This window comes from Beta vulgaris, chromosome 2 (genome assembly GCF_026745355.1).
Source record: "Beta vulgaris subsp. vulgaris cultivar EL10 chromosome 2, EL10.2, whole genome shotgun sequence".
NCBI lineage: Eukaryota > Viridiplantae > Streptophyta > Magnoliopsida > Caryophyllales > Amaranthaceae > Beta > Beta vulgaris.
Genome location: NC_079203.1, coordinates 22,728,501 through 22,748,893, shown reverse-complemented (window position 1 = coordinate 22,748,893; position 20,393 = coordinate 22,728,501). Strand labels below are relative to the sequence as shown.

General features: G+C 32.2%; 1 protein-coding gene across 1 annotated transcript; it reads right to left on the bottom strand.

Annotated features, from left to right (window-relative positions):
• Nucleotides 1-5,281: 5,281 nt before the first annotated feature.
• LOC125494756 (uncharacterized) lies at nt 5,282-6,321 on the bottom strand. The gene is made up of 2 exons (XM_057392912.1): nt 6,133-6,321; nt 5,282-5,947 (listed from the first exon to the last, which is right to left on the bottom strand). Exons 1-2 carry the CDS (start codon nt 6,319-6,321, stop codon nt 5,282-5,284), a joined length of 855 nt encoding a protein of 284 aa, XP_057248895.1.
• Nucleotides 6,322-20,393: the final 14,072 nt, after the last annotated feature.

The window sequence follows — 20,393 nt, the reverse complement described above, 5'->3', positions numbered from 1 at the left end:
TATATTAACTCAAGGACAAATTGTCCATCAACACATAGGGAGCCACCTCCGAGGGACAATGGTTCTCCCAAATCTGTTCAACCCCAAAAGGGATGAGCTTAGCTAGATGATGTGCTACATAATTCCCATCGCGTTTAACATGCGACCACAAAACAGAAGAAAAACAAACACAAGAGGATAAAATGTTGGAGAGAATAATATCTAAATCTGACAGAAAAATAGCATGCTTAGAGAGGCGATTAATAACAACTTGACAATCCGATTCCAAGATGACTTCTTGCAGGCCATATCTTTTGCCCAGTCTCACAGCCATTTCAATGGCTTTGGCTTCCGCAATTTCAGGAGCCCAATACGCTCTTACTCGACGCGTAGCAGCAAAAACTACATTACCATTTGACCCACGAGCTACAGCACTGAGGCCCACCCATCCTTCGACAGCAAGGCTTGCATCAACATTTATCTTCGTGACACCTGCAGGGGGTGCAAGCCATTGGCGAGGACTATTACCTAAGCCATTCTTCATCCCTTTGTAAATGTGCCCAGCATGCTTATCATATTCTTCCACCAAACGTGAGACACGTTCCAGCAATACAGTATGTGGGGTAATTTTGTTTTTGAAAATCAATTCATTTCTTGCTCCCCATAAACACCATGCCAAGTAAGCACCTCTAACTTTTGTTGTTAGAATTTTAACTTTTTGTTTAACATATATGACAAATTTTTTTTATAAATATGTTTGTGTTGTAAACAAATAGAAGAGAGAAGAGAAAATCGTGTTGTATCTTATTCCACTAGCCTTCATATGCACGCGATGCGTGCGTTAATTTCAAAATTTGTTATTCTATTATGTACTCCATTCGTACTTTATTTATGATTAAACTTAAATGTGAAAAATTCAATAGTTAGATGAATTTAGATATATTAATTCGCTAATGTAAAAAATAAAAAGGTTGTGAGTGATTGTTAACATTAATTTTTTGTGAATGAATATTACACAGAAAGAACAAAAATAATGAGTTGGTTTAACTGAATTAAAGAGTATCAAAGATAGTGAATGTTCAGACTTTCATGTGCATACGTTATGTATGCCATCTTTTTTTATAAGGTATAAATATTTTGTCCATTTAATTTTTGATTGAAGTATTTGATGCATATACCATTTTAAACTTGTTTTAAATGGCAAGTTGGAATGAGAATTTTTAAATGATTTGCTTTTGTAATTTTTTTCATTCCATTAATTAGATCATTAAGGGTATTTTAGTCACTTCAAAAGAGGACACCACACCTCCTCCCTTGGCTTATATAATAGAGATATAGTCCAGGGTATATATATACAATACAATAGTTAGGGTTTTACTTGGAGAACAAAACCCTAGAATATCCCGGATATATTAACGGGGGTATAATGGGCATCCATATTATATTTCATAACACTCCCCCTTGGATGTCCATTATACAAAATAAAAGTTCTCTCTTAAAATAAAATATTTCTAATGCGCGTAAGATGCTGCCTCATTAAAAACCTTACCAGGAAAACCCAGTGGGAAAAACCATGGTTAAGGGAAAAAGAGTGCAGCGCGCATCTACTCCCCCTCATGATTACATAACTTGAGATCTTTGAGACGACGTAATCCAATACGGTAAACTAATTTCTTGAAAGTAGCGGTGGGAAGTGCCTTGGTGAATAGGTCTGCCAAATTTTCACTTGAACGAATCTGTAGAACCTGTACATCACCATTCTTCTGCAGTTCATGGGTGAAGAAAATTTTGGTAAAATGTGTTTTGTTCTATCACCCTTGATGTATCCTTCCTTGAGCTGTGCAATGCATGCTGCATTATCCTCATACATAACTGTTGGAGCTTCTTTCCCTATAGATATGCCACAATCTTCTCGTATATGTTGAATTACGGACCTTAACCATACACATTCACGACTAGCTTCGTGGATAGCTAAAATCTCTGCATGGTTGGAAGAAGTGGCTGCAATGGTTTGCTTCATGGAACGCCAAGAAATGGCAGTACCACCACTTGTGAACACATATCCTGTTTGTGATCGAGCATTATGGGGATCAGACAAATACCCTGCATCTGCAAAACCAATTAAGTCTTCTTTGGGTTGGTTAGAAAAGAATAAACCCATATCTTTCGTTCCTTGGAGGTAACGAAGTACATGTTTTATTCCATTCCAATGCCTTCGAGTTGGACATGAGCTAAACCTTGCTAGCAAGTTCACAGGAAATGATATGTCAGGTCTCGTATGGCTAGCAAGATACATCAATGCCCCTATTGCACTTAAGTATGGTACTTCAGGACCAAGGATTTCTTCATTGATTTCTCGAGGACGGAATGGGTCTTTATCAACATCAAGTGATCTTACAACCATTGGGCTACTCAACGGATGTGCTTGATCCAAATAAAACCTTTTTAACACCTTTTCGTATATGTTGTTTGATGACAAGGATTCCATTCTTTAGATGCTGAATTTGTAGCCCCAAGCAAAATTTTGTCTTTCCAAGATCTTTCATCTCAAATTCTTTCTTCAAATATTCCACGTGTGTGAAATCTCTTCAGGGGTCCCAATAATATTTAAATCATCAACATACACTGCAATTATTACAAATCCTGCCCCAAATCTCTTTATAAAAATGCATGGACTGATAGGGTCATTCTTATAGCCTTCACTTAATAAGTACTCACTGAGGCGATTATACCACATACGCCCTGATTGCTTCAATCCATAAAGAGATCTGTTTAATTTTATGCAGTAATGTTCTCGAGAATTAGAATTTGCTGCTTCTGGCAGTTTAAATCCTTCTGGGACTTTCATATAAATGTCATTGTCCAGTGGCCCATATAAGTAGGCTGTGACTACATCCATTAAACGTAAATCAAGTCCTTCTCTTATTGCCAGACTAATAAGAAATCTGAAAGTAGTTGCGTCCACCACAGGGGAGTATGTTTCTTCATAATCAATTCCAGGTCTTTGTGAGAATCCTTGTGCAACTAAACGTGCTTTGTATCTCACAATTTCACCATCTTCATTCTTCTTTCGCACAAAGACCCATTTATGTCCCACTGGTTTTACACCTTTAGGTGTACGGACTACTGGTCCAAAGACTTCTCTCTTTGCAAGAGATTTTAATTCTGCCTCAATTGCTTCCTTCCATTTTGGCCAATCATCACTTTGTGCACACTCTTCAATAGACTTTGGTTCATGATCCTCATTTTCTTCCATAACATCAACTGCTACATTGCATGCAAAAATTTCATCGACGTCGATTTGATTTCGGTTCCATTTTATTCCAGACATGACATAATCAGTTGAGATCTCTTCATTGTCAGGTACCTGAATTTCTTCCTTTGCCATGTCTAAAGTCTCTCCTGGAGATCCTTCAAAATTCTTTGTTTCCTCGGTCTGGCCATTATCAATTCCTGCTCCTTTTCTTTTCCGAGGATTCTTATCTTTGGAACCAATAGGTCTACCACGCTTCAGGCGTGCTGTAGACTCACTAGCAGTTTGATGTTTTCCTTCTGGGACATCAATTTTGATTGGAGCATTCACAGCTGGTATATGCGACTTGGTTACTCTATTTGGGTCAGTAAATGCGTCTGGCAATCGATTTGCTAAGCTTTGTAAATGAATTATCTTTTGGACTTCTAATTCACATTGTTTATTACGAGGATCAAGATGAGATAATGATAATTCATTCCAACTGATTTCCTTCTCCAGCTGTTTATTCTCTCCCCTAATGTTGGAAAAACTGACTCATTAAAGTGACAGTCTGCAAATCGAGCCTTAAATAGATTCCCTGTGGATGGCTCTAGATATTTAATTATTGATGGAGATTCATATCCAACATATATTCCTAACCTCCTTTGAGGACCCATCTTAGAACGATGTGGTGGAGCAATTGGAACATATACAGCACATCCAAAAACTTTTAGATGGGAAATATTTGGTTCCTGACCAAAAACCAATTGTGATGGGGAGAACTTTTGATTACTCGTTGGCCTGATGCGAATTAATGCTGCTGCATGTAATATAGCATGTCCCCAAGCAGAGATTGGGAGTTTGGACTTCATAAGTAGTGGTCTAGCAATCAACTGGAGACGCTTTATTAATGATTCAGCTAGACCATTTTGTGTGTGAACATGTGCTACAGGATGTTCAACACTTATCCCAATAGACATGCAATAATCATCAAAGGCTTGAGAAGTGAATTCACCAGCATTATCAAGGCGGATTGCCTTCATAGGGAAATCTGGAAAATGTGCTCGTAATCTAATCAATTGAGCAAGTAGTCTCGCAAACGCCAGGTTGCGAGTTGATAACAAGGATACATGTGACCATCTACTCGATGCGTCAATTAAAACCATAAAATATCTAAATGTTCCACATGGTGGGTGAATTGGCCCACAAATATCTCCCTGTATACGTTCCAAAAAATTGATAGATTCAAAATCTATTTTGGTTGGTGAAGGTCGTATTATCAACTTGCCTTGTGAGCAAGCAGCACATGAGAAATCATTAGGAAGAATCTTCTGGTTCTTCAATGAATGTCCACATGAATTTTCAATTATTTTTCGCATCATTATTGAACCAGGGTGGCCCAACCGGTCATGCCAAATAGTGAAATTATCTGCAAACTTCCTGTTTACTATGGCATATGTTTCAATTGTATTGATTTTAGTATAGTACAGACCAGTGGAAAATGCAGGTAATTTCTCCAAAATATTCTTAGTGCCTTGGGTAATACTCGTGATATGAAGGTATTCAACATTTCCTTCACTTATTGTCTCAATATGATATCCATTATGGCGAATATCTTTAAAGCTCAATAAATTTCTTTGAGATTTGGGAGAATATAGTGCATCAATGATTTCAAATTTCGTTCCCATAGGCAATAATATATTTGCTCTTCCGGAGCCTTCAATTATCTTTGTACTACCTGATATAGTACTCACACTAGTTTCTTTCATTGTCAAATAAGAGAAATATCTCTTGCTTTTTAGTATGGTATGAGTAGTTGCACTGTCTGCTAGGCATAAATCTTCACCATTCATTGCTAACTGAACTTGAGGGGTATTCATATTCTTCAAATAAATGAAATAACAATAATATATAAGAATAACTAAATAACCAAAATTTAACAATGTCATATAAAATCATAGTACTAACAAATAAAATCTAAAATAAAATAACATAATCCAAACAAAAATCCATAGTAATAACTTAATAAATGAAAACGAAGTTTTATTCTTTAAATGACCATAATCTAATCTAAGGATTATTATTCCCTTCAGGGGTGGTGAAGAAATCAGCAACTTCCAGGTGAGTTGTATTGCCACAATCAAAGTCACCTTCGCCATCTTCGTACACAAGATTTGTTTCTAATTTCTTTCCCTTTTGCTTCAATGATTGTTGATAGAGGTCAACCAAGTGTTTTGGTGTACGACACGTACGAGACCAATGACCTTTTCCTCCACATCTGTAACATACATTGGTCACGTTCTCATTTTTATCTTTCTCTTGTTTGTTATCATCTTTATTGTCCCCCTTCTGGTGGGAATATGAATTCTGGAAAGAACCACCTCGGCCTCGACCTCGACCATATCCGTATCCACGTCCACGACCTCGACCATGTCCATATCCACGTCCACGTCCACGTCCTCGACCACTATTGTTGGCATGATATTTTTCTTTCCCATTATGGGATGTCGCATTCGCTTCAGGGAATGGAGCAGAACCAGTTGGACGTGATTCATGATTTTTCATCAGTAGCTCATTATTTTGCTCAGCCACAAGGAGACAAGATATAAGTTCAGAATATTTCTTAAATTCCTTTTCACGGTATTGTGTCTGCAGGACAACATTATTCGCATGAAAGGTAGTGTATGTTTTCTCTAGCATTTCTGCATCAGTGATTTTCTCTCCACATAATTTCAACTGTGAAGTAATTCTGAACATAGCTGAGTTATATTCACTTACAGACTTAAAGTCTTGTAGTCTTAAATGTAACCAGTCATAACGAGCTTTGGGTAGTATTACAGTTTTCTGGTGGTCATACCTTTCCTTTAGATTACTCCAAAGGACTTGTGGATCTTTCACAGTCAAGTACTCAATCTTAAGACCTCATGGAGGTGGTGGCGAAGAAATATCATAGCCTTAGCTTTGTTTTGACTTGTTGCTTTATTTCCTTCTTTGATTGTATCACCAAGGTCTTTTGCATCTAGGTGAATTTCAGCATCTAGCACCCAAGACAAATAGTTCTTTCCAGTAATATCAAGGGCCGCAAATTCAAGTTTTGTAAGGTTCGACATAGTTCACTATATACAAGTGAATATTGCGAAATTAGGACTTCATATCAAATTGTAATGCAATATTGAAGTTTAATAGCATCAAATTGTAATTTAATAACAAACAAGGAAAATAAAAAGGTTTGCTCATAAGAATAAAGTGACAGGAAGAATGAATATAATCACAAACATTCTAATATGAGCATCATAATACGTTCTTCTATTTCATCAACACTCATTCAGATCATCACACATATACTCATTCAGATCACACAAATATTAATATTCCACACAGTTTTTTTTTTTTTTTTCAAAAAAAAAACTACATTCATAGAATGTAGCACATAATTGTCAAACATTACACAGAATATTTTAACATTAACACAATCATACACATTAATACATTTAATGAAGCATAACATCACTATCATAAGTACAACGTATTGACTATTCTGCATCATGAACATGGAAACATTTTTATGTATAACTTGCTCATCAGTACATATACAAAATCGTTCTTTCTTAGTTATTACTTTTTTTTCTTCTGCATACAATACTATCTATACATCTGCTTTGCACCACACATATATCAATTCACATCAAAAAGGGAAGTTTATAAGTAGGCTCAGTTCGTGCGAAATAAAATAGCAGGAATAAATTAGCAGATTTAACCAGTAGGGTTCATAAATTAGCAGAAATAATAATAAAAAAATAAAATAAAAAGGATAAAATACCTCAACCAGTATTGCAGTTCAGTAGGTTCTCCGTTCTCAGACCTGAGTTCCGGGTTCCGGCAAAGTGGCGACAAAAATAAAACGCTCCAGCAAGGCGGCAATTGTGGCGAAAAAAAATTTCACGTACGGCACCGGCGAGATGAACGCGAGACGAGGAGCCGACGTAATAAGCGACCGGAAACTGGTGTTGGGATTGTCGTGTGATAATATGATTTCCCGTCAATTGGCTTCGACTGCTCAGTTGGCTAGGGTTTGGTGCTGATAACGTGTTGTAAATAAACAGAAGAGAGAAGAGAGAATCGTGTTGTATCTTATTCCATATAGTCCAGGGTATATATATACAATACAATAGTTAGGGTTTTACTTGGAGAACAAAACCCTAGAATATCCCGGATATATTAACGGGGGTATAATAGGCATTCATATTATATTTCATAATAGTTTGGTAATAATTAACTGATTGTTAAAAGCTTATTGTCATTTGTTTGAGTGAAATTACATTTATTAACATTTTAATACAATGTGTAGTAGTATTATTAGAGACAAAAAAGTCATTGAAAATATTTTTATCTAATTTTCTAAAGAAAATTAGGAGCTTTTTCATTTTAAGAGTTTTCATTCCAAAACTCTCTCTAAAACTCTATTTTACCAAACACCCCTTTTTGACTAGTCAAAACTCTAAAACTGATCCAAAACTCTAACTCTCAAACATCCCCAACATTTATCTCTATTAGGGGTGTTTGTAGGTGGTTAACCGTCCTGAAACAACATTTTGGTTCGCTCTTTTACGAACCGTAACCATAATCGTTTAGACCGGTTACTGCTTAAGCGGTTAACTGTTTTTCGGTACTATTTTGAATCACTTAACTTTTGGTAAAAAGACAAATATAGTTGACATGTTTTTTCGGTACTATTATGTTTTACTTAATGTATTATATATTTTAATTTTTTTGAGCATATAATTTAATACTAGTTTTCAAGCTCGTGCGTTGCACGAGTTATTGTTTATTTTATTTTTGCAAATTTTTTGTTAACATTGTTGATTTCTTGTTGATATATAATGAGATTTTTCAACACAATTGTTATATAATTTCTCCATTCTTTTTCTATTGCAGCAATTACCACTTTGAGTAGTTTCATCTATTCGAATCACTTAACTTTTGGTTAGAAAAAAGCAAATACAGTTGACAACATCGTCTTTACTTTATCAATAAAACCATCATTAATTACTTAAATTGCCTCATAGAGTTGCGTTAACTTTATTAAGGATTTAATTATCCCCTACTCTAGTTTAACCCTCTATGCTAAACTACCCTTTTATATTTTCTTACAAACCATGCCCAAACTCATTGTTGTAGTACAAAAAGACATAAAAAGTATTTGTCGTTATACTTTACTTTCTAGATTTGTTATTGTGATATTTAAATTTTATATTTTTAATGTTTAGTTGAATATTGTAGCTAAGTCTATTACTCCCTCCGTTTCCTAAAGATCTTCCTTGTTACTTTACTTTCTAGATTTGTTATTGTGATATTTAAATTTTATATTTTTAATGTTTAGTTGAATATTGTAGCTAAGTCTATTACTCCCTCTGTTTCCTAAAGATCTTCCTTGTTACTGTTCCTGCAGATACCAAGGAGGATTCATTTGTGTGGGGTGTGGGGTGGATAAAGTAGGAGAGAGAAAGGTGTTAAAATAAATAAACAAATAAAAGGGGTTAAAGTAGGAGAGAGAAAGGGGGTAAAGTTGAATTAATAATGTAATGGTGGACCATATGATAGGGACATGAGAGGGTAAAAAGGGAAAATAAATTCCAAATAAGGAATAAAGTAAAAGAGGGAAGATCTTTTTGAAACGCACTTAAACGGAAAGATCTTTAGCAAACGGAGGGAGTATTAAATGGTATCCTAATAATTGATAGGACTAACAATAGCTAACACATTTTAACATGAAAAATACTTGAATGTTACTTTAAGAGAGTAGAGCGTAAACATTTAATAGATGCAGGACAAAAATAATAGAGAAAAAAAATATGAGTGTCAGCCACAACTTTAACCTTTAATTATTAACACATAAACACTAACACATATAGAATAGAAGATGGGAAAGCAAAAAAGAAGACCATAATGATGGTATCATGATAAATTAAATTAAATATAAAACTAACATGTAACACCCCGATAATTCTCTCTTTTCCAAAAATACTTTTCAAATATAATACTTAAAAGCATTATGGCCCGTGTGATAACGTATCGGCTTATTCAGAATTTTGCACCGGAAAACATATAATTAAACTTTAAAATTGAAATATAATAAATATCGAAGTAACTCTAAAACCAAACAACATTATTAACTTTAACTTCAAACTAAACTTAAATATAAATGTATCTACTAAACAATAAATATATCAATATACTACACAAGTTCTCCATTCCCGAAAATCCATGATGCATCATCTGGACACCTGTAGATGTCAACGCACTAAAGAATCTACTCACCAAGAATGGGTCATCACAGGATCAATAAGGCAAAGTCATGATCAACACATACAATCAAAGCACGTAGTCAACAAAGTTGAGTACTACATAATAATAAATAAACATTTCCTAACATGATACAAATATATATCAACCAGGGATAAATAACAGCATAACCATCTGCAGATAACTTTTTACTGAACTTAACTTTAACAATCGTTTTATTACTTTAGTGGAATAGTTATTGGACCGAGTTGTCTCATCTAAAACTAACCTTCACCTAGGAAGATGAAATACGGGCGTGACTCCGTATTCCACAATGACCTACGATATCGAGGAACCATTTAAATAAAAATAGAAACAGTGATCAATCTGATTCCCAGAAAAAGCCATGGTACGACCACCATGTACTCCAACTCCTGATTGTCCACTTTCAGACGTGCCCCAGTCTAAAGTTTATTACTATCCAAGTTCCACTTTACATGATTTACCAATTATTACTGGTTATGACACACAAGCAACACAAATAACATATAATCAAACATTCACAACTTTATTTCCTTTTGTAACACCCCCAAATTTCTCTCTTTTGGAAAAACTTATTTTAATATAAAACTCATTGAGAAACTTGAGAGTATTACCACCACGTGAGAACGTTAAAGGCTTTAATACTAACTATTAACTGAACTTTAACTAATGCAGCGGAAACAACTTAAATAACTTCTCTTTATTAATATAAACTTTATTGTACAACTATATAACAATGGAAATAAAGAAAATAAAATAACAACTCCTTGACTAATTATGTTTATTGTACAACTATATAACAATGGAAATAAAGAAAATAAAATAACAGCTCCTTGACTAATTATGATTCCTCACTAGCTCCCCCCCACATGAAGTATGCATCATAACAACCTGTAAAATCTGCTCGCCAAAATAGGATCATCACAGGGACAAAGCCATAAAACAAAATAAAAAGCGTGTTAGTAAAAATACTGAGTACATGTATATGTTGAATATTAAACACTTTATTTAATTAATCATTTGAAATATTTAATTTCGAAAAACCTTTTTGGATACTTGATAATACTTGTATAATATAAAGTATATATACAATTTTAAAAATTCTTTTTCCTTGCCTAGGTACCTTTCCTAAAGTGTGCACATCCCCCAAGTTTAGTATTCCTTACTGAGTCGTTATTACGAGGGGTTACTACCTTATCCACATGATTTATACAAAAAGTACATGGGTAAATAATATAATAGCTACCGTTCTTGCTAATAAATAACAAGCCGTTGCCTCTTTATAATTGCGATCATGAAAGATCATATATCTAATAAAAATTCTTCTGAAATAATCCTCCTTTAAAAAGAATAATAATTCTTAAAACTTAGCCATATAAAGACATAAATAAAATAACTTGCTCAAGGATTAGCCTTTGAAAAATAATAATAGTTCAAGAACACTCCTTTTGAAATATTTAAATATGAATCAAAAGATTAAACTCCTTATAAAATATTTGAATATAAATTCAAAGATCAAACTTTATAAATATATTAAACGAAAGACATAATTCAAAGTTCATAAATAAAATTTATATACATTCAAACATGCTCATATAAAACAGATGCAATTAATAATAAAACTCATAAAAACATGTATTTTAATCCAAAATATTTTTCTAAATACATGATACTACACTTGCAAAACATTTATTAAAGATCTACATATACACGCACCTTGAAAATTAATAATTACTAGGGAGAAAGAGAAAGGTAGGCTAAGAGGGAGAGAGAGTTTTAAACTTGAGAAAAGAGATTTATTTCTCAAATTTGGTGTGAAAAATATGATGGGTGGAGACCCCTATTTATACTAGTTGGAAAAGTAGAATAGGAAATTAAAAGATAAACATAGGGAAAAGGATAAACTAATTCTAGCTAAGATATAACTAATATTTACTATTATCCAACTAAGATTAGGAAAAGATATAAATTATCCCATAATACATAATTATATAAGGTAACTAACTCCCCTCAAAAAAAAAAAATATAAGGTAACTAACTAAAAGATAACCAAAAAGAAAAACAATAACCAAAGAGTCAAAGACTCCCTTCACGCTTTCGCGTGAGATTGTGCTTAAAAAAGTTTTCTTTTTTTTTTCTTTTTGTAAATCTCTTTTTTTTTTTCTTTTCTTTTTGCAAACCTTTTTGGATTTTAATTTTATTTTGAACCAACTACTTGAATGTAAAACTTAGAAAAGTTAGGCCCAAAATTCATTTGGGCTAAAATTTATTTTAAATACCCAAAACCTTTCTAATAAATAATAAGCCTTTTTAGTAAATAAAACCTTTTTTAAAACTAAAAATTTTATAAAAATATAAATAATAACTTACTAAAAATACGGAGTATTACACCTTTTTATCTTAGGATTAAATAAGTGATCATACAACTTACAATCCAAGATTAATTGTAATACTCCGTATTTTTTGGAGTTATTCTTTATAAATAAGAAAATATAAAGAATAGAATCGAAAAGTATTTTAGTATTATATACAAAAAATAATAAAATAATAGTAATAATAATACGGTTTGAGTACGCTTACAACTATAACATAAGTATATTATAGTTCGATTTCTTTTAATTTCGAAATAAATAAAATTAACCAAGCCCTACTAGATTTAGGATGGTCACACTACAAATAAGAAAAGAGAGAAAAAGAAAGAATAAAAAATCAGAAACAAACCCTAATCCCTCTCTCACTCTCTCTCAACCGTCCCTCTTAATCTCTCTCCTTCTCAGCCGTTTTTTCTCTCTCTCTCTCTCAAATTCTCTCTCCCTATCCCTCGTCGCCTCCTCTGAACTTCATCGCCTTCGACGAGGTTGGTTGTGCGAGCAGGGGTGAGTAATCGAGTTTGTGTGTGCGTGGGTGTTCGAAGAAATTCGACGAGGGCAGCGCGAGTGAGGGTCGTGGGTTCGAGCGTGTTGTGCGAGCGAGCGATGCTCGAGGGCGCGAGAAAGTGCAAGGGGATTTCGATGTGTGTTGTGCGAAGTCGCAAGTGGTATTGTGTGAGCGGTGCGACGAATCTGGGGGTGTGCGAGAGGCTCGAAGGGTTGTGTGAGCCTTCGACGAGGTTTGGTTGTGTGCGCGCCGTGTGTGTGGTCGTCGTGCGTCGCTGTTGTGGTGGTGCGAAGCAAGGAGCGAGACTCGTGTGTGGCACGCGAAGTGACGTTGTGCGAGGCTCGAGGGTTTTGCGTCACTGCCAGAATCACATCGCCGGTGATTATTGTCGGCGAGTCTAGCGGTATAAAAACATAATATGTATAATATGGTATTATGTTAGTTTTAATATGTGTAATCTGCTTTCTATTATATTAAGTTGCAAGTTAATTAATTTGTAATTAGAGTAAATTATTAATTAATTAAGTTTGTATAATTAATATTAAGTTGTTAATCTGATTTAAGTTGTAAATCTGATTTAAGCTAAGGTTTTGTAAATAAGTAAGGTGTAAAGTTAAGGAATTAGATTATTGATTATTAGTTGGAATAATGATATAATGGCCTTGCTATTCAAATATGATTTTAGTAGTAGTGGACATATGGATTAAAATGAAGTTGGTAAACATATTTTGTTATTAAACTAACTAAAATCAGCTTTCCTCACGAATGTTGGCTCTTAAAAAACGCTAAGTTCAATAGAGTTAGGAAAGAAAAGAAAGTTAATAAACAACGAGATTACTTATTGTTTATACTTCGAAATACTAAGTTGATATAGTTAGTCACGTATTATTTGATAATAATATCAAGGACGTAGCACTGAAGTACTTCCTTACTCGTTTAGGTCCCAATTTCATAAGCGGAACGTTTGATTAGGTAGCGAAAATTCTTCGTTACAAGGTACGTATGCGTACCAGTTCAGTTGCAATATATTAGTATCATGTTAGGTTGTGAATTATTCTATCCGAACCTAGAATCATGATAGGGAACAATTGTGATTGCTGAGATTGTTTGGTAATATGATTATGATTGGAAATTGATATGTGGCATTGTAATGCAAAATTCTATCGTATCATAAGTATGATTATTGGATTGGTATTCTTTAATACATGGTGTAACAAGAATGTTACAAGAAGTAAAGATTTGAGTATTGTATCTAAGAAAGAATATTAAATGATTCTATGTTTAATGTGGTACGAATGGATAATATTAAGAATGGACTTTGGCAATAAACTTGTAGTCGGACTCCTTCAAGTGATGAACAATGGGGGGAGTGTGGGATTGTTCTACACTCCTACGTAGGCCTACTGTGACGACGAAAGTGTCCTTATAAAATTTGATAACTCAAGTAGGCGGAAGGTTCCGTACGATCTTGGGGGTATGCATACTAAGGTGATGGATGTGAGACAAAACGAAACCGTATTTGCATTTCATCTAGTAGACTAATTTGTCTATTAAGGATTAAGTAGCCCGTATGATTCTAGTAAGATGACGGTGCCCGTTCGCTGCCAATGAAATAAAAAGTAAAGAATGTAATGCTATTGTAGTATCATGTCTAAGAATGATCCTTATTGCTTTGTTTATGCTTGTATGCACTCAATGCTTTACTATGTACTCAGCATAGCTGATTGTGTGTTATTGTGTTGTTATTGACCTGTGATGAACCATTGATACTGCAATAGGGAGCAGACTAGGTGTGCTGGTGTTGCTGCTTGATGTTGACCATACGGGGAATAGTTCTTAGTCTCTCTAAACTTTAAAGCGTTTTAATTAAGCATTATAAGACTAGTATGATTTATTTAATTAGTTGTGGTTTGAATAAAAGGGGTCATTGATGATTCTCGAGTTGTAGCTATATCTTTATTTCCGCTGCATTTCAGTTTTCGTGACAATGATTAGACTTTAACACTTCTTTTCAATAAGCCTTGCGTTTCACCGTGGCGGTAACACTCCTAAAGTTGATGTGACGTAGTCGTAGACGTGTATGGATTTTGGGGGTGTTACGTTAATTTCTTCTTTATTTCAATCCTTATTATTTGTTGAACCTAGCCAACAATCAACTTACTTTTCAAAGGTATAAATTATCAACCTACCAAATAAGGCCCACAGTCCTCATAGAGTAGTGAAAATAATAATATAAGGAAACACATGATTCAATCATGATCCAACTAATAAGTATTTTAATTCCCCCATGTGAATTAATGAATAAAGTTCCCAACTAACATGCTTGCATCAATCTTCCAAACAAACATGATATAAATCTCATTATTAAATCACATACTTAACATGTTCGCAGACAGGCATAAACACATGTAAAATCCAACATAATAACAATCATATATGAACTCACAAAGTTCCTATACATGATACTCCCTCCATTTCCTAAAGATCTTCCCACTGACTGTTCCTACAGATACCAAGGAAAATCAAGTTGTGTGGGGTATGGTGTGAGTAAAGTAGGAGAGAGAAAGGGGTTAAGATAAATAAACAAATAAAAAAGGGTTAAAGTAGGAGAGAGAAAGGGAGTAAATTTGAATTAAGAATGTAATGGTGGACCATATGATAGTGACATGAGAGGGTAAATAGGAAAATTTATTTTGCCAAATAAGGAATAAAGCAAAAGAGGGAAGATCTTTTGGAAACACCCTTAAACGGAAAGAGGGAAGATCTTTAGGAAACGGAGGGAGTACTACATAACTTTCCTTCCTAAAATCATGATACTACATCAAACAGCACATAAGTATGTACGTACCTTGTGTAGACAAATTGATAGGCCACTTTTAATTAACTTTAGAAGTCGCCTACAGAGAAATCTCCGCCTAAAACACCCAATAGAATTTATAATCAATACTCTAAATAAATTTCATCAACTTTAAAATACTTTGAATTTCCTTTAAAAATATTTAAAAGTTGTTTTTATCCTTAAAACTTCAATTACTTATATTTCCTAGCATAGTACTACTACACTAGTTATTAACAATCTTTTTGAAATTCTAGCAACTTATAATTTATTAAAACTCCCTTTAAACATACTTAAACATGCTTAAATTCATAAGTTAAATCAATTTCATAGTTTATAACATGCTACTATGATTTTTCAATCTTTAACATTCTAAAATCCATGCTTTGATAATTAAAATTCCAATTTAAACATAATAATCAAATCTGAATTTTTATTCTTTCAATAGATAATTTATATAATTATAGATTCATCATTAAAACAGTAAATTAAAGCTTCTAATCATAATTAGTTCTAAAAAAAACATAATCTTTAATCAAAACTTGATGAAGAAAAAAAGTAATCAAACCCACACAAGAAAGAGGAACAAGAGAAAGATGTCAGCCAAGGACCAGCAGCAGTGGCGCAACATAGGAGATCGGCGGGGGATGGTGGAGGTGGTGAAGTTGTGGAGTTTCTTGGTGAAGAAGAAAGTATATCTTGAAAGAGAAGAAAAGAAAGAAGAGGAAAAAAATGTGAAAGGAGAGGAAGAAATAAGTGGCCGACTTTCTTGTGGGAGGGAGGAGAGAGAATTTTGTGTGGGTAAAATATTTGGGTTTAATGATATTTATAAGCATGTTTTCCTTTTGGGCCTAGGAATAGACAATTGAGTTTTAGGTATGATTGCATGATGAGTATGATTGATGACTTAAAACTCCTACATCACTAGAAGTTCCTTTTTCTAGTTCTACTAGTATTTGGCTTTCTCATGCCCATTTAAAATCCATTTTCAAATCCAAATAGTATTTCAAATATTTTTCAAAGCATGCCTTAATAAAATATTTTAACTTCCTTATTAAATCCTTAAAATAATTCCTCTAACTTTCAAAATAGTCAATATTTTAAATGAATAAATTATTTTAAACTAAATTATATTTAAATATAAATATATATGTACTAAAATATATTTATAAAATCCATAAATTTACGGTGAATTACGTAACCTCTACTAATAATCAAAAATACTATTTAAGAGAAAAAAATATATTCATCAATCATGACCATATCAAGACTTATCAAACTTTCCTTTTTTTACGATATGCGACCTCAAAATGGTCTAGAAACTCAAACCTTTATTTTCCAATTAGTTTTAGTAAAATTAAGTTCATTGAGAAAATAATAAGATCTAACATATAGATATATGAAAAAGAAAAACATAAATAATTATTTATACAACAAATATTCTAGGAATAAAATAATTAGTCAATTGCATAATACCTTTGCAATGTCGTTGACAAACTTTCATTTGATTCTTCATGTAATGTCATTATGGTATGCTATAGGTTCAAAACTATATGTTTGTATTTTTTATCTTTATATAGCTCAATTTTTCAAAGTATGATTTTGAAAAGCATAATTTCTATTGTTACATATAATACACTATTTTTATAGTTAATTTTATATGTATTTAAAATAAATAATAAATAATACGTTATTATTCATCTAAATAAGTATATTTTCATAAGTTATAAAATTATATTGTATATAGCACTTATTTCGAAACATATTTCAAACATTCTCGATGGTAAAAAAATAATATAATATTGCTAATCATGTAGCAAAAGCTATGTTCAATTTACATAGTTGAATAGTTTAGGTTGTTTATTCAAAATCAGAGTGTAATCTTTCCAAAACTCACTCTATTTTTTGTCATCAAAATTCACCCCCTTATTCCCCCCCCTTTCACCAATACACGCTCTTGATTTTAAAATATATGGTTCATATACAACTCTACCTTATAGAATTTTATTTAAACTCTATAGGATCCAAACTCGTAAGACTGAGGTTTTGAAAGATAATATGTTTAATCATGTAATTTGAACCTATGATAAAATGCTATAGTCACATACAATACACTACAGTTATAACTATTATTATATTAATCTAAAAAAAGACTAAATAATGCCTTACCATTCATCTAGTTAAATATATTTTTATGAGTTGTAAAACTATGTTATAGATGAGTCTTATTTTGAAGTATATTTCAAGGACTATTAAATGGTGAAAAATTATAATATTTTGAAATAGGTAGCAAAAATTATATTCAATTTATATAATACAATAATTTAGGTTGTTTATTCAAAACGAAACTCTAATTTCTTGTTATCCACAACTTCTTTTATGTATTTAAATATATGTAAGACTTTATTTCTTAAAATATTTACTCCCTCCATTTTTTTTTCAATTTACTCACTTCACTTTGGGGGAGAACCAAGGAGGAAGTACAAAAGTATGAGATATAAACTGAAAAGATGGAGAGAGAAACTGAAAAGTGAGAGAGAGAAACAAAAGAGTGGGTTAAAATATTAAAAAGTGAATGATATGGGTGGAAAAAAAAGGAGAAAGTAGATGTGATATGTTACCAAAAATAGATAAAGCAATAATGTGTAGATTAAAAAGAAACGAACTAAAAAGGAAAGCGTGTAGATTAAAAAGAAACGGAGGGAGTATTTCCTAACATATTTCGAGTGCTATATTTTTGTTATATTTTTGTTATGTAGGACTCGAAAATAGCGTTCATAAGTTGTAGAAAAGGATCTTATTTCAGACCATATTTTGAGCACTATTCAATGGAACAAAAACTATAATATTCAGTATTACATAGCATAAGTTATACACAATTTACATAATACTTCCTCTGTTTCTTTTTACTTGTAACAGTTTGACTTTCACGCTTGCCAATGAATATATTTCAACCATCAATAAGTTTAATTACCGATAAATAAAAGTTATAAAAAATATATATTTGGAAAATATACATTCATACGAATCCAACACGATCCCACATGAATATATTTTTCCTTAACTATAAATCACCAAACATAAATTAAGTAGAGTTGGTGAATATTGTAACAGTCAATCCGTTGCAAGTAAAAAGAAACGGAGGAAGTATATAATTTAGGGCGGTAATGCAAAATCAAACTCTAATTTAGCTTATTTAGAACTTCTTATATGTATCTAAATCTATGTAGAACTCTAAAGAGTTCTCGTTATCCAAAACTTTTTTTTTATGTATTTAAATATATGTAGGACTCTATTTTTTAAAATATTTAAAATAAAAACTAATGACATGACAATCCTACATGGAGCTCTCTATTTCATAAGTTGTAGAACTATATTGTAAATGGATCTTATTTCGAGCATATTTCGAGCAATATTCAATGGAACAAAAATTATACTATTTCAAATTACGTAGAAAAAGTTTTACACTATTTATATAATATAATAATTTAGGTTGTTCATGCAAAATCAAACTCTAATTTTAGCTTACCTAGAATTTCTTATGTGTATTTAAATCTATGTAGAACTCTATTTTTAAAAATCATTAAAATAAAAATTAATGATATGACAATCCTACGTGGCGCTCTCTATTTCATAAGTTGTAGAACTATATTGTAAATGAATCTTTTTTCAGAGCATATTTCAAGCACTATCCAAATGAACAAAAATTATAATATTTCAAATTACGTAGCAAAAGTTTTACACAATTTATATAATATAATAATTTAGGTTTTTCATGCAAAATCAAACTCTAATTTTAGCTTACCTAGAATTTCTTATGTGTATTTAAATCTATATATATAGAACTCTATTTTTAAAAATATTTAAAATAAAAATTAATGATATGACAATCCTACGTGGCGCTCTCTATTTCATAAGTTGTAGAACTATATTTTAAATGGATCTTATTTCAAAGCATATTTTGAGTACTATCCGATGGAACAAAAATTATAATATTATGAATTACGTAGCAAAAATTATACACAATTTACATAATATAATAATGTAGGTTGTTCATGCAAAATCAAACTCTAATTTTAGCTTATCTAGAACTCATTGTGTGTATTTGAATCTATGTAGAACTACTCCATTCGTTTCCTAAAGATCTTCCCTCTTTCCGTTTAAGTGCGTTTCCAGAAGATCTTCCCTCTTTTACTTTATTCCTTATTTGGAATTTTTTTCTCCTTTTTACCCTCTCATGTCCCTATCATATGGTCCACCATTACATTATTAATTCAATTTTACTCCCTCTCTCTCTCCTACTTTAGCCTCTTTTTATTTGTTTATTTATCTTAACCCATTTCTCTCTCCTACTTTACCCACCCCATGCCCACACAAATCAATTCTCATTGGTATTTGTAGTAACAGTAACAAGGAAGATCTTTAGAAAACGGAGGTAGTATATTTTTGTAAAAGATTAAAATAAAATTTGATGACATGGCAATCTTACGTGGCGCGCCCTATAGCCTCGAAATCTTGAGGAGCTCCATATTCTCCCGAAAAATTCCTCCTTTATATATATATATATATATATATATATATATATATATATATATATATTGATTATATATACTCTAGTATAAAATGTATTATAAAGTGGATAATAAATCCACTAAAAAATATAACTAACACTAATAATTCACATCATGTCCTAATCATAGTGTTTGTATTAGTACTAGAGTTTCCAGTAATTACATACTTTCCCTTATTGTTGTAACTTAAAAATAAGATTAGAATTAATGTAATTGTTTGAAAATGTTTCACAACAATTAAATAGAGAAAAATGATATTTCGGTATTTCAGTTAATTGTTCACTCAAAAATCATAACTGTAACCGTACTGTTTAACCGTTAATTTTATCGATTCCGTAACTGTGCTGTTGAAACTTTTTTTTTATCGTTACGGCAACCACCCATTTAGACCGGTTTTTGGTATGATTATTATGAACACCCCTAATCTCTATTATATAAGTCAAGGGAGAAGCAATGGTATCCCTTTTGGAATTTACTTTAATGCCCACCAATATAGATATTACATTCCAAGTTTCTATAAACAAGCTCTGATAGCTAATCAACCCCCAATTCCATGCATAAACTTGCCAAAATA

Coding starts and splice junctions, on each gene's coding strand:
- LOC125494756 (XM_057392912.1), bottom strand. CDS start 6,321: ATGTCGAACCTTACAAAACTTGAATTTGCGGCCCTTGATATTACTGGA. Junction 5,948..6,132: donor TTCGCCACCACCTCCATGAG/GTCTTAAGATTG, acceptor ATTACTTCACAG/TTGAAATTATGTGGAGAGAA.